We start from the raw sequence: 15,435 nt of genomic DNA, 5'->3' as shown, positions 1-15,435 counted from the left end.
TGGGGGCCACCTTGGCATCCATGACAGTCGCATTCAGATGGTGGGTCCTCAAGAGCATCGGTGAACAGCCTGGGACCATTGTCTAGTCTCAGGGAGCACGATGTGGTTCAGCTAGGTTTCCAATCCGTGAACAAGTTTTTGCACATGCCTGATGGCTCGAGGGTGTTCTTTTCCATTTGGTTCCCTTCAACATTTAGAATGAATGAGGTCTCTTTAGCAAGAGTGGGGAGGGAGATCAGATCTTTCCTGTGCCAAGCAAACACCACAACCTTCTCTCCAGGTATTGCCCATAGGCAGGAAATAGCAGAATGATGGGCATGGCGCTATGTCTGGCAGGCTCCTTTTTCCTTTCTACAAGGCCTGGAATGAAGGTATTGTCCATTGTCCATGCTCCTGTGGCGAGGAGTCGAGGGCACCATCCCAAATAGCACGAGAAATGGAAAGACAGATCCCCAGCAGAGGAAGAACTGAAAAAGCAGCCCTGGAAGTTAAAAAATGTGCTCTATCTGCCAAACTTCTTGTTTTGGTTTTTTGTGGGGCTTTTAAAAAAATTTTTTTGAACAATGTCAGCAATTGATTTTTTTTAATCCATCCTCATTTTGCATTCAAATTAGCAGGACCTCTGATGTAGAGAGGCCTAAACATCCCTAGGGTCACTTCTGACCCACACTGGACCCACATGGATGACTGTCCTTAGGGCTTCAAAGATGAGTCTCTTAAGGGGATGGAGAGGTCCACTCACGGCCTGACGCAGAGGCTCCAAATCCTCTCTGTGCTTGAACCAGAGTTCTGTCAGGAGATTATATTAATCTTCATTAATAGTAATTATTAATGGCAATAAGCCACTATCCAAATTATTATTAATAATAAAGCCATTCCATTCTTTAACATTTAGTTAGCACCTAACCCAGGCTGGAGGTCGTGCTAGGTGTGGCGATCAGAGGTAAATAGGCCCAGTTCCTGCTCTTAAGAAGCTCAAAGTCCATGGTAGATACTCACAAACCAACAGATCAGGTGACAGTAAAGATAAAAACAAAAACAACCAGCGTGAAGAGGGCACAGGGGAAGGAAAGGCCGCATTCCTGGAGATGGGGACCATGAAATGCCAGCCTCTGGGGCAGCACTCCTCCAGCGGGCCCCACGGACCGCCTGCTTCAGAATCTTCTATGGGGAGGTGCGGGAAAATACAGTTTCCTGGGCCCCATTCCAGGTTACCTATTAGAATCTCCAAGAGTGGGGCCCAGAAGCCACACTTCTACAAGCTCCCCCAAGGGACTGTCTTCTCCTCGCAATGGCTGGCTACCCTGCCTTCTACATGGCACGGCTCTAGCCCCACGGTTTCCTTGGCTAGCCCCATCCACACTCCTGAGCGATTCCTGCTGCTGCTAACAACAGTCGTTGTTCACCAGGCGTCGACGGTATACAGTAGAAACGTTGAGGATTCTCTTCCCAGAACATCAGGAAGAGGAAATGTCAGGGTAGAAGACACCTATGAAGGGTTGGAACACCCTGACGTTAGGCAGACAATCGACACGCATCAATGAGTCCTGCACCGGGAAAGGTCTTAAGTGAGGCTCAAGTATGCTACTCCCCAAATTGACAGGTTCTCCCCACAACTGCCACCAATCCAACAACTTTTGGATTGTTTTCAGGATAAGGAGGTCAGACACCTGAGGCTGGGCTTTTCTTTTCCACTGAAACTCTGGCGGATTCCACACGGCCTATAAAAGAAAGAAACAGACCCCCTCCTCCCCCAACCTAGGCACTGCTTCCCTAACCCTGTTCCTCTCCAGTGCTCATAAGCATCAGTCATAGAGGCAATTACCTAGACAACAAGAGTTCTCATTACAGGACATATTAAAGACGCACATTTCACACTTATGCTCAATGGATTACCTGTTATTGATCACTAACATCAAAAAATGTGAGGTGTTCTAGGTAAATGTCATCGCCTAAAGAGTATTTGGTTCATTCCCCCAAAATGTTTGTCACGATGGGCCACCTGGGAAGTGGGGAGAGGAGCAATGATTTCTCCCCAGGAGTAGTCCGGCACTCTACAGCCTGTCAGGTGAATCAAAACTATTCTTCACGAATCTGTGGATTAGATCAAAGCTGGCACGCAAGGAAGGGGACAGAAAAGAGCAACGAGCAGGAACACAGGAAGGTGGTCCGTAGACGGCATTAAACATTCCATCTGCCGCCTCCCAGATGGAGAATCAAGAAGAATATGGGGCACTTAGAAAAGATGCTGAGATGAGGCTCACAAAGCAAACCCAGCGAGGAAAAACAAAGGACGGGGAGGTGGTTTAGCACGGGAAAGTAGGCCACGGTCCAGGGGAGTGAGTCTTCAAGATTATGAAGTTTTATTATAGCAGCATCGCCAGCCAACCCGTGTTTCCCCTCTGAGTCCAACGCCAGCATCAGAGATTTCATTTAGATAAGAAAAGTTACTTCTGCTGGTGAGAATCATGAACTCGGCAGGGAAAGCCTTCTTCCTCCTCTGAAGGGTCTTCAGGGACCAGCAGAGGGGCTGCTGAAGGGGTTTTGACTCAGTTCTTGGTTGAGGAGCCCAGAAGCCCTGAGCCAGGGGAATCTTCCAGATCCCATTAGAGTGTGAGGTCGGCCCCTTTCAAACATCTGTCTCACCAGTGAGTCAGCACCAAGGGCAACCAGGTGACACTCTGGGTCAGCTCTGTGCCTTCAGAGGGTCTGCATGTTATGCAACATATAAAAGCTTCACCTTTTCTTGTCCCTCGTCCCGGCCAGTGAGGTGCGCCCGGGACCAGGAGGGCTATTTCGCTGACCGTCTGTACAAGTCCATGAAGGGTGCAGGCACTGACGAGGAGACACTCATTCACATCATCGTGACCAGGGCTGAGGTAAGACACCCTCGACTCTGAGGACGTGGGCGGCCGCTTCTCTGCTGGCCACAGCTGATGTCATCCACAAGTAGTCTTTCTTCAGGGTCTATTTACAGAAAAAGTAACACAGAGACAGCCCTTGCCTTCCCAGACTTTGTGGAAGACACTGTGCCATGCTTCAATCTGTTTCTTTTTATAAAAATACAATAATGATAGTTGCTTCTATTTTTGCTCTCTGTGGCTCCGGAGAGCTGGTGGCCCATGCAGAGGGGACCTGGCGGAGCCGTTCTGGGTGGCGCAGCCATGCTAGGCTCCATTTTAAGGGAGACAAAACAGAGACAAACGAGGTCACCCAGCAGCGGGGTCGATGAGCAAATGACGGCCTAACTCCCCAGCTGGGCCTGTCACAGGAGCTACCTCAGTACAAGACAGTATTTCTCAAACTTTTTTTTTTTGTAATTATCATTCGTACAATACATCATTAATTTTTGATACAAGAAGCATGGGTCACTACATCAAAAACTAATGATGTATTGTATGGTGACTAACATAATAAAATAAAATTTAAAGAACAATAATAATTATCACTCATCCTACTAAGAAGCCTTTGGGACCCAGTTTCTTCCTCATCACCACCCCCCCCAAACCATGAACATCACAGTAGACTGTGTATCTGTTTCGGTTCTATATATACATATTCTGCAATGTTCTGTATGTATATATTGTGTTCTGTAAATACACATATATTCTGTTATGTTCTTTTTTTAAATTTAAAATCAATTAATCAACATAAAATCAATTAATCAATTAATCAACTGATTAATACAACAATGAATCAACATAATTTAAAATCAATTAATCAACAATCTTTTTTTAATTTAAAATCAATTAATCAACATAGAAACTAGTATTACTAGTTTCAGAGGGAGAGCTCAGTGATTCGTCAGTTGCATATCACACCCGGTGCTCATCACATCACGTGCGCTCCTTTATTCCGTTATGTTCTATGTATGCGTGTGTGTGTATACGCACTTTTACATAAAAGGATCAAGGTTCTTCTCGCCCTCTTAAGAACGCACTTCTGCCATGTTGGGAGTAGCGAGCGATATCACCCCACCTTGAGAATGCCTGAGTGTAAGAAAGAGAGAGATGAGTAGCCCAAAGCTTGAGGGCAACTGTCAGGATTCCCGGTGGAGGCTTTGGAACAAGGGGCCACAGAGTGAAGGCGGGACAAAATGAAGGGGACATGGCACTGCGTCCGCGGTAGGAGAAGCCCTTACAGAATGAAGTGTAACTGAGCCCTTGAAAAACCACAGACATCTTCCCTCAAAAAATTGTTAATTGAAGGGGGATAAATCCCAACCCAAACCCTGGCCCATGGCTTTTGACAAATAATACTTAACATCTGACACCGTTTTAAAATATAACTTAGCAACAAGATCGTTCTTTCGTTTTTATTTCTATTCCTGGAATTTCTCCTCCTCCTCCACTATTCAGTTTTCTTCTAGCTTCCAGTCCATTTGTCTTGCTCCCCCCTCCTTCCCTTCCCTAGTCTCTCTGCCACTCTCCTGAGTCTCTCTTTCTCCTCCCCTCTCTCTCCAAATCTCCATGGTCTCTGTCTCTCTGTCCCCAAGCAACTCACCCTCCAACCCACCCCACAAAGTCTCTGAGATCCCGAGGCTCAAAGGAGGGGCGCAATGGAGCAGAGCGGGGATTCTGAAAGACCCCGGGGGACTGGATCACTCCGGAGGGCTCACGGGGGCTCCACATTCACTGCAACGTGAGCCATGGAATGATTATTCCAAGATGCTCTGTCCCATCTTAGGATTGGCCACATATCCTGGATCATTTCCACATATGGATCATTCCTTCAGAATGCTTCAGGCCCAGTGAGACATACTGGCTGGATCCCCTAATCCCCTAAAGCTGCTTGGTACTAGAATGGAGCCCCAGTGTCCCCCACCCCACCCAACCCCTCCCCCGACTCCCACCATCCTGCCACTCCCCCAGCCCAGTAGAGGAGCCGGGGCGGGGGGTGGGGGGTGGGCAGGGGACACACAGCATCATGCTTGAGTCTCCCTCCTGCTCAGCATCCACTTCACACAATCCCTCATTCTCCTGCCTTCTGCTCTCATCTTCTTTCTCTGTTAGTTCATCCCTCCAATTGAGGCAGGAGGAAAAAGAACCAGAAACCTAAGTGATGGTTTGTGAATCTGTCTAGAATGCACGGTTGAGTCTAAATTTTTAAGAATTAAAAAAAGAACAAAACTCCCTGTTAAGGAAAGCTCTGTGCTGCTTTTATGAGACACGCTGTGTTCTCTCTGTACTTCCATCTTTTCTGGTGCAAGTATTGTCTCCCTTACTAGGTTCTAAGAGTGTTTGGAGCAGAACAATCTTTTTATTTGTTTTTCTTCTGAGTCCTCATGCCCATCTCCAGCGCCCAGGTTTTTCAAGCTATCAATGAGTTAGATTCAAAATAAGTCCTGCAAATTGATATTGATTTGAATTTTGTTGATTGGCACTAATAGCCTTACTGATCAGGGTACAAGAGAAAACAAAAAGCTTCATCTCAAATTCAAATCTCTGTGTTGATAATTTTCTTAACCCTTTACCATGGGTCAGCAAATTGTGGCCTGCAGACCGACCTGTTTTTGTACAGGCTCACTACCTAAGAGTGATTGGTTTTTAAATGACTGTAAAAAACTCAAAGGAAAAATATTTTGTAATACATAAAAATCAATGAAATTCAAGTTTTGATATTCATAAATAAATTTGTATTGGGATATATATATATATATATATCCCTAAAGGTTGCAGAGGTGAATATATTCCAGCAGACTGGACTCTGCTCTCCGTTTCCCATTCATGAAACAAAAATAATAATAGCCCGTATTGCAAAGGGTTGTTTTGAAGCATAAGTGAGCGAATGAGTACAATTTATTCAGAACAGTACCTGCCTGCATTCACAGTGAACACGCTACAAATGTTCTTGTCCTCATTGCTGTTGCCATTTCTCCTACAGGTGGACCTTCAGGGGATAAAAGCAAAGTTCCAAGAGAAGTATCAGAAGTCTCTCTCTGACATGGTTCGCTCAGACACCTCTGGGGCCTTCCAGAAGCTGCTGGTGGCCCTCTTGCACTGAACCGAGCCAGGAGAGTGGGAGCCCAGGGAGGAGCCATCTTTGTCAAGAGCCCATTTCAAACCAGATTTGTAAATGTGACTCCAGCACATAAAGTACTGAAAAGTCCTGGCTTATTTTCTTGGCAGCTTGAATACTGTAGCCGGGCCAAGCTGTTTAGGCGAAGGGCAACAACCTCAAAACACTTGGGCAGCTCACGCTGAATGCTGGCTTAGCAGGTACCTGAGCTGCCTTTCGTCTTTCCTTTAGCATGGAGAACTGAATGCTTTCTGAACACAAATGAAACCAGCCGTTGATGAAAGAAACTACACTTGTAATAAAACATTCAGAAGAATATGTATCACATAGAGGTGGGTAAAGATTGAATGGTTAAGGTACAGGGAAGACAAAATTAACCAGTTGATCAATTTTCCTTCTGTGGGGGCACCCGGGTGGTTCAGCCAGTGAAGCGTCTGTCTTGGGCTTAGGTCATGATCTTGGGGTCCTGGGATCTCACCCCATGTCGGGCTCCCTGCTCAGCGGGGAGTCTGTGTCTCCCTCTCCCTCTGCCCCTCCCACCCCCCGCTTGTGCACACATGCACTCTCTCTCTCTCTCTCTCAAATAAATAAATAAAATCTTAAATTTTTTTTTCCCTCTGTGTGTTCAATTTCAAATCCTCAGTGGTAATTAAAGTGGGTTATGCCCCCATCAGCTGTTTTTCCAAAGACTGGGTTGATTAGTTTTGGCTCTTGTCCTGGAAATATAAGACTTGTGAAATTCAAACATATGTGGGAAATGCAAGTAATAACCCTTATTCATAATCACCAAAGACAGCAATCAAGGATAGCAGCAAGGAAACAACTGAGGTGCCCATGTGCAATGTAAGGGGTAAAACTCACTAACCTGCTACCTGGTATAAATGGTTCTTCTTGCTGCCCTAGACTTTTAACCCACTTGATTCTTAATTCTGATCTCAGATACAATTAGGCTGGGCATAGTGCCAACAAGATCAAGGTCAGTGGGCTGACTCTCAAATGGATTGGTCTCACACCAATAGAATCTCTGTTCAAAATGTTTGTCTCCTAGCCATATGTTACTAGACATAGAGGGGTCTGTCAAGAGAACATGGACAATTTGATCCAATCATTCCAGTTATCATTCACTGGGTGATTATTTTTGTCTGGCGCTGCTCAGTAGCACACTTTCATGTTTAATCCTCTCAACAGCCCCATGAGGTTAATATTACTCCCATTTATCAGTTGAGGAAACTGAAGAGTTCACTCCCAGGCCAGTCATGTAGACTTAGGCGTCTGTATTCAACAGAACGCTGTAAGTAAATTAATACAGGCACATTAACATAGGCACGGCTCTCTGCCCGTGAGCAGAGAGAAGCTCTGCTTGAAGGAATTGGGGAATGCTTCACAGAGATGCCTGTGTGCTGGGTTTTGAAGAATGTATGAAAGTTCTCCAGAGAAACAAAGTAAGAAGGGCAGAGCAGAGGCTCAGAAGCATGAGGGAGCAAGATCTGTTCAGAAAGTGGTGAAATCCATTCTCCTGCACATGGATGCGGTGAAGGGAAGGAGAGGGTTGGGGACGCAGGCCACGAAGCCGTTGAAAAGTATGTTTGGATCACATTCGCAATGGTTTTTGCCTGCCAAGCATGGGCTCAGTCCTCTGGGCAATGGGCGGGGGGGGGAGGCGGGGGAGTCACTGGAGATGTTTAAGTGAGTAAGAAACATGATCAGATCTGGGCCTTGGCAATTGACTTGGTGGTGTAATCGACATACAGCAAATAGGCCAAACTCACAGTATCACGGCATAGGTCATGGCGTGTCTTTCTAGGGGCTATAAAACGGTGACTGACATATTGAGATGCTAACATCTGCGTCCTCCACGCACAGGTTTATCTAACAGTCATTGTTGTCATTATGAGCTTCAACACATAAAAAGGTTTTCTAGAGCCAAGTTCAGTGACCGATCATACTCACGTTCACTTAGGTGTTGCCAAAGCTGGCCTTTGCTTTTAACAACAGAAACAAGACGACCAGTTCTTGGGATCTGAGCTCACAGTAAGCACAGAGAAACAAACCAACAGAATGAAAGGAGATCTATTAACAACAGCCACTGTTTGAGATTGTTGAGGGCCATCCCTCACACAGAGAAGAGCAGGAAAGTTATTCCACAGGCTAGGAAACAGGCTGAGCCAGACCCAGAAGCAAAGTCATTTATTTGGTCAAGGTCTCACATGGGAAATGCTGGAATTCAAGCCCACATTCTTCCGACTCTAATGCCTGAGCGCTTTGCCGTGCCAGCTCAGCTCCATGAGTGCTTTCCTCAAAACTTTACTGAGTAAGGCGGCAGGTACCTCTCTCTCACCACTCACAAGCAGAGACCTGTTTTTGTGTGCTTGAGTGAGGGCTGCCTCCGGAGAGCTCTAGTCTGGTCTGTCCCAGGGGTGTTCCACCCCATGGCAGGCAAGGAATTTCCTCCTTTTCCTCTCTACATACCTCTACCCTGCACAGGTCCCACCTCACCATTCCCCAAGTCCCCTGGTCCCCAAGCCGTCAGGGGGCAGGACCTATCTATGGAGGGGGCCCAGGGGAGAAAGAGAAGACAAAGAAGGAAGAGAGAGGGGAGAGCACCACTACCCTGCCACCGAGCAGCCCTGTCCCCCACGCCTCCCCCCTTCTCCCTAGCCACAGCTCCTCCCCAGATGTTTGGATAGATGGGGAGGGGTCTGAACCCCACCTGCAGGGCTGCATCAGAAGGAGCATGTCCCATGGGTGCATGTGGTTTCCCCATGAAATTCAGTGCCAGTCCCTGATTGGGTTCCATAACACTGCTCACCCAGCCTGCGTCACCTGGACAGGTGGGTAACATAGACCTTGGGGCGCTCGCCCAAGTGAACCACAACAGAAGCTGATGTTCCCCTGCGGAGCAGAGGGAGTACCCGGCCAACTGTGGGAGCTCCAGCCTGCTCCTAGTTCCTCTCAGGAGCTCTGGGAGTCCCAACTGGTTCTCTTTATGCAGGCCCAGACTGAACATTGGTGGGTCCCAGCCCATCTGCCCTGCTTTTCCCTTTTCTGGGGGAGTGGGAGCTGATCTGTAGCATTTGCTGATTTCCATGGCATAAATACTCTCACCATGGTTAATTTCAAGCTGTTGACATGATGTCACTGAACACGGAGTCGGGAAAAGGTGAGCAGTAGTACACCAGTATGTGGTATCTCCACCATACAGATACAATAGATGTAAATAATTTCAAGAGCATAGACAAAAGGAAAGCATAACAAATAGTTAGGAAGTAATGAATTTGGAGTTTTCACTACATTTGTGTCAATATAATTTAATTGTAAGTTTGTATACTTTAATTTTTAATAACTATTATGTTTAATAAAACTCATAAAATTCTTGAAAAAGTAATAATTGAATCTCATGAACCAATGGGATCCAAGTCCAGCACTCCACTTGGGGCAGGTGTTAACTCATTTCTTCCAGAGGACTCCCAGGACAATTTGCACCCTGTCTCCAGGTACTCACATAAGAAGTGATTATCCTGAACACTCTTCTCCACAATGGGTTACTATATAGAGTACGTTTCAGGGTCACACTGAATAGTTGTGTATATTGTCTACTGCACAAGGCTCCCTGGCTGAAGGTATGTTTGGGACCTCAAATCCAGCCCTAATTTCCCCATCAGATTTTGCCTGCAGGATTGTAGCTAGAGAGGCAGCTAGCGGCTGCCTAGAAAGGGCACCTTCTGCTAATCTGCACAGAGCTACCATAGGGGCTGGTCCTGGAACTCTACGTAACCTCTTTTACCTATGAAGGGCCATTCAAGCGACTCTTCCTGGGACAAAATGCCTTGTTACCAGCTTCTTATTCTAAACATTTTAAGTGCTGCTTCTCTAGGCACCCCATAGAGCCATATAATCAATCCTTGCAAATCTATCCTCAGGAGAGTATTTGAAAGTAAAAATTAGAGGAAAAAGAGATGGGAATCATGGTCCAGAAGATGAGACAGAGGTTTTACCACATTCAAGGAGATAACTGGTGAAGAAGCACAAGGAAGCAGAGGAGGGCTACCCAGGATGCCTTCAGGAAGACGTAAGCCCCTTCAGAATTGCGTGTGGCAGCCCCTGGAAGACTCGGCCATCCTCACACAGAGGGCAATGTGTTCCTGCCCCAGCAGTGCAGAGTCTGACTCCTCCAGCGGCAAGACACCAATGCACAAGACTCCTCCGGGCTGCAAACGAACTATTTCTCAGACACATTACAGCCAATAAAAATGCCTCAGATAAGCCCCCAGAAACTAGATAAGCCAAGAAACAAGGGCGCCAGAAAACCAGAAATGGTATTCAACTCTTCATGCCAACAAGCAAGATCCACCACATTGAATTCAGAGAGAGCTGTCCAGGCTGCCTGTTTGTACCACCACAATGTCTCGCGTGACCAGGGTGGTGTAGACCAGCATGTTGGGAGACATTGGGTCAGGAGACAGAAAAGAAGTGGCCGGGGGTGGGGGGTAGGGGTGGGGGTGGCTATTTTTCAAAAATAAACTTTCCAATTTTATTTTACTTGATGTTCTGTAAATTTTAGACTTGCAGAAAAAGTTGTGACCCTATTACAGAGTTCCCGTATGCCCAGTTCCTGGTGTCTCACATTGCTAACATTAGTATGGAAGATTTGTCATGACTTATGAACTGATATTGATACATTATGATTGAGTAAAGCCCATACTTTATTCACATTTCTGTAGTAATTACCTAATGTATAGTATCAGATTAGTTATCCAGAGTACAAAATAAATATTCCTAAGTCTATACTGATATAATAAATTATTGAATAAATAAATAAATGGGGAGAACAGACAACCTCCTGAACAGAAGAACCCCAAACAATTTATGGGGTCCCATGAGACTATCCGTTGCATTTAGCCTTCATGTCTCTTTAGGATCCTCTAGACTGTGACAGTTCCTCAGACTTGCCTTGTTTTTGTTGAGCTTGACAGTTTTGAGGAGTCCCGGGTGGGTAGACAGTCCCTCAGTTTGGATTCGTCTGATGTTTTTCTCATGATTAGACTAGGAGTTTGGGGAGGAAGATTACAGAGGGAAAGTGCCATTTCCACCACATCATATCAAAGGTACATGCTATCAACATGACTTACCACTGTTGATGTTGACACTGACCATCTAGCTTGGGTAGTGTTTCAGGTATCTTCACTGGGGTCATTAAAAGAAAGTCACTGTGCATGGCCCACACTTAATGGGCAGGAAATTACACTCCATCTCCTTGAGCAGGGGAGTATCTACCTAAGTTATTTGGGATCTTCTGTTCAGGAGGTTTGTCTGTTCTCCCTATTTATTTATTTAATAATTTATTTATATCACTATAGAGTTAGGAATATTTATTTTGTACTTTGGGTACAAACCCAATACTATATCATTTATTTTGTTGCTCAAATTGTTCCAGCTTTTTCTATGGGGAGTTCTTTCAGTTGGTTCCTGTGTCCCATTGACATACCCCCTCACTTTGCTTTTTGAGTACTTCTTTAATTTCTGGCACTACTAGATGCTCCAGGTTCTTCTTGCATAGTTCCTTCCCTAGCCCTAGAATCTGCCATTTCTCCAAGGAGCTCTGGATCCTTTTGTGGGAAAATGGTATTAGAAACCAAGATCTGAGTACTAGGTGTGCTCATTGCTACTGGGGTGTCACTGCTTCTAGGCCCACTCAGTGGACAGAGCTAGGAAATATATGTGTGTATATTAAGCCGTATATACATACATATCTATATTTATACATACATGTAAATAGATGACATCGATGTAGATGTAGACACAGACATAGATCCATCTGTATCTATATTAAGTTAGACACGAGTTCACACCATGTCAACTTTCATCCAGTACCATGTGGTTCATGCAGGAAGGGGAATTTTGACATCTTAAAAACAGCAAAGGAGGCAAGACGGGGGAGGGGAGCTCCTAGAGAAAGGATCCATGGGAAGAATCAAAGCAAACCACACAGTTCCCTACATGTTCTACTGGTTGTATTTCCATTCTGAATGGCCGAGCTTGTGCCCAGGTCTGGGGAGAAAGGACAGGCCATGGCTGAGTGGTCCTCTCACATCCTCCAATACCAGGTACCCAAGGAATTGTCCTTAGGTTTTGAAGAGGATGCTCCATGGCTCTTTTGTGACTAAGCCAGAAACACTGACATCTTCTGTTCCTAAGGTAACCAACTTTCAATGAGTTCAAAAGGTGTTCAACCAACATTGATACCACACGGGGAAAGGGAAAGCAAGACTGTCTTCAGTGTCAGAATCAAGAGACAGTGGGTTCTTATGCCAGTCTCTTCCTGGAAATGATTTTGGGCCCCCAATAAGTGTCACTTCAGGATTGCTTAGAATAAGGGTGTCTTAGGGCAAAAGAGGCCTGAGGCATTTTTAGATTCTGAGCTAGAAGACAAAAAGCACTGGTTTTGAATCATTCCTCACTGTGAGTAATATGGGCCAGGATAATATGACTCAGAAACCAAAATGGACACACTAATTGGCTGAACTCTGAATTCAATCCAAGTATTGATGTTTTGTTTTGTTTTTTTTATTGCACTGAAAACAAAAGCAAAGTTATTGTTTTTAAAATCCTACTGGATCAGTTCATATTAGAACCAGTCTTTGAAATAGGTTGAACCGGAAGAAAAAAAGAATCAGAAAAGCAAAATCATTTCCATAAAAGTATTTCATTCACACAGATATGCACTGTATATGTATTTCTATCAGCTGCAGCTCTTTGAACTGAATCTCACTTAACCCATTTGCGAGATTAGCCACCATGATCTGTGCTCTCTATGGAGTCTATTGGTGGATGTCCTAGAGACTCACTCTGAAGTCTGGTGGCTCATGCGGGACTAGGTAGGAAGTCCTCTGTCTTCTGGTGGATTATGCATTTTGCAAGAGTGCCTTGTATTTGTTCCCAAGTCTGTTTATATCTATTGCTCTTGCTATTCTAATTACATAATTTAATTAGATAGTAAAGAAGCTGATAAACTATAATTGTAAAAAGAAGGACCTTTGTTTTCCATAAACACTAAATTGAATGCTTTGGAAAGACTAGGTAAAGGTGTGTGGCATTTAAAATGAAAAGAATGAGTGGCTCATTTGCAAAGAAAAGTTCTCAGTAAATCAATGTACATTTGAATGCTTTATATGAAAAATAAAATTAAGTTAGATATGTTTTATTGTAACAATTCTCTGCTTTTAGCTTAAACATAAATGACCAACTGCCCTTCGCTGGTGTGTCAAATGAGAGGGTTTTCACTGTATATACATCTTTTCTTCCTTCTGAAACACTGATTTGTCTATGATGATCATACGGGCTTTTTTCCTGGTCAAGGACCTCCAAGACACTGCCATCACCTCCCACAAATCCCAATTCCTAACCCTCTGCACAGTGATTAATAGGAGAAGGAAAGACCAGGGAGAGGCTTAAGGCAGCTCAGCTCCACTCACAGGCTGTGTCCCTTTGGGAAGCCACTTTGCTCTCCTGAGACCCAGCTTCTTCATCTGTAAAATGGGGGTAGTGAGAGTTCAGAAGCTCCCCTACTTAAGGACCAAAAGCAAAAGGCCCTTCATATATGAGAACGACACCATCTCCAGGTCAATCAGGGCAACTCTGCCTGCTAACAAGAGGTGTTTTTAGAGGTCACTTACGCAGTCATTTTGAGCTTACCAAAAACAACAAAAACAATAACTATATTTACAAATAGGTGGAGGATCCATGCCTACCTCATAAGATCTTGGTGCAGATTAAATGAAATAAAGTATCAGAAGCACTTAGCACAAAGATGGACCCATGCCAAGAGCTCCCTACACTCCGGCTGTTTGGTTGTCTAACCAAGTCACCCCATCTGTGCTGGGGTAGCCAACCCTGAAATGGAATCACGAAGCAGTCTCTTGCACGATGAGGCAAATCCAAGGTGTGGATGCCAAATGGATTCATGCCTCCCACACTTTCCCACCTGGACTAACATGACAGACACCCTCCCCCCACCTCCGGTCACATCCTCCTCCAGACTATTTCCCACCCCGCAGCTGGCACGACCTTCCCTAACTGCAGCTCTCTCCCACACGGTCCCCAGGCCAAGGGTTTGCCCCTCGGACCACAAGCCTTTCTCAGGGCTGCTTCCCCTCCCCTGGGATATCCAATTAGCATCTCATATTAAATGCATTCAAAGAAAAACCTTCATTTCCCACACAAAACCAGTTCCTTTCTTGGTCTTCCCTCAGGAACCACCCCCAGTAAGACAGCTGGTCAGGCCACAGTCATCTTTGATTCCTTCTATCCCTCAATCCTCAAAGACCATGTATCAGAAGTCCTGCTAGCTCTCTTCCTCCAAACATCTTGGATTTTCCATGATTCACCACCCCCATAGCTGTCGACCCAGGTCGAGCCTCCATCCTCTCCGGCCTGGACCCCTACAATATAGCTTCAGAACCGGGTTCCTCCTTCCCCAGCTGCTTCACCTCTGAGTCCTTCTTGCACACACACCCCTCCCCACTTACCGGGCACTGACCATGCTGGGCTTTTTTCTGTTCCTCACACTTGTCATGCTTATTCCAGCCTCAAGACTTCTGCACTGTAGTTCCCTCTGCCTAGAACCTTCTTCCAGACTGCCCCATGATCCAATGTCATCACACAGGTCACCCCCTCCAAAGGCTTATGCTGGCCAACCTATCAAGCCCCATCCCCGACACAGTCCTCAGAACACGCCCAAACTCTCCCTTTAACATTATCCTGTAGCATCCGCACAGCAGTTGTCACCATCTGAAAGTATCTTCTTTATCTATTCATTGTCTACCCCACCACCTCCACCACTAGAAGATAAATTCTAGGAGTTCAGGGACTGTTTCTCTATTGCTCACCATGTAACCCCAGCACCTAGAGCAATGCCTGACACATAGTAGATGCTCAGTAAAAGTGGTTGAATAGATGAACACCCAACACAGTTTCCTTCCTCCCCTCGTCCAGCCACCTTTAGGCCTTGACTTCCACTTTCTCTTTCAGCTACAGCTCAGGCATCACACCTCACCTGCCTGCCCCTCCCCTGGGCAGTTAGCCATTCTCTCTGTGCTCTCCCTTTCACAAAGTTCCATCAGAGCACTTACTACATTATTCTTCTTCATTCTCTTTACCATATGCCCAACTAGACCAGGAGCTCTGAGACCAGGGACCACATATTACCCGATCCTCCAGCCCAACACACAGAGCAATTCTCTATACCTTCAACCACCTTGCATGCCCTGAGGGCTAGAAATGAAATAGTCTTTCCCTCTAGCCCATTCTCAATCATGGTGCCACCTTTATAGCACATATTGTTATCTCAAATCATCTCATCTCTACTTACTGATTTATTTGTTCTGCATATCTATTATCGGTCTTCCACCTATATCCCTA

At 45.5% G+C, this 15,435-nt stretch overlaps 1 protein-coding gene across 2 annotated transcripts in view; it reads left to right on the top strand.

Annotated features, from left to right (window-relative positions):
- Positions 1 to 6,625, top strand: part of ANXA13 (annexin A13) — a 56,752-nt gene extending 50,127 nt beyond the window's left edge. The window contains exons 10-11 of one of the 2 annotated variants that reach the window (XM_027602650.1): positions 2,767 to 2,879; positions 5,884 to 6,625. In XM_027602650.1, the coding sequence (XP_027458451.1) occupies positions 2,767 to 2,879; positions 5,884 to 6,003 (233 nt within the window). In that variant the 3' untranslated portion in view covers positions 6,004 to 6,625. The remainder of the gene's footprint in view (positions 1 to 2,766; positions 2,880 to 5,883) is intronic. The other variant, XM_027602567.1, reaches the window with a different exon arrangement.
- The last annotated feature ends 8,810 nt before the right edge of the window (positions 6,626 to 15,435 follow it).

Source organism: Zalophus californianus, chromosome 4 (assembly GCF_009762305.2).
Source record: "Zalophus californianus isolate mZalCal1 chromosome 4, mZalCal1.pri.v2, whole genome shotgun sequence".
Classification (NCBI taxonomy): domain Eukaryota; kingdom Metazoa; phylum Chordata; class Mammalia; order Carnivora; family Otariidae; genus Zalophus; species Zalophus californianus.
Note: the sequence above shows the minus strand (reverse complement) of the source record. Positions and strands in the feature narration are given on the sequence as shown.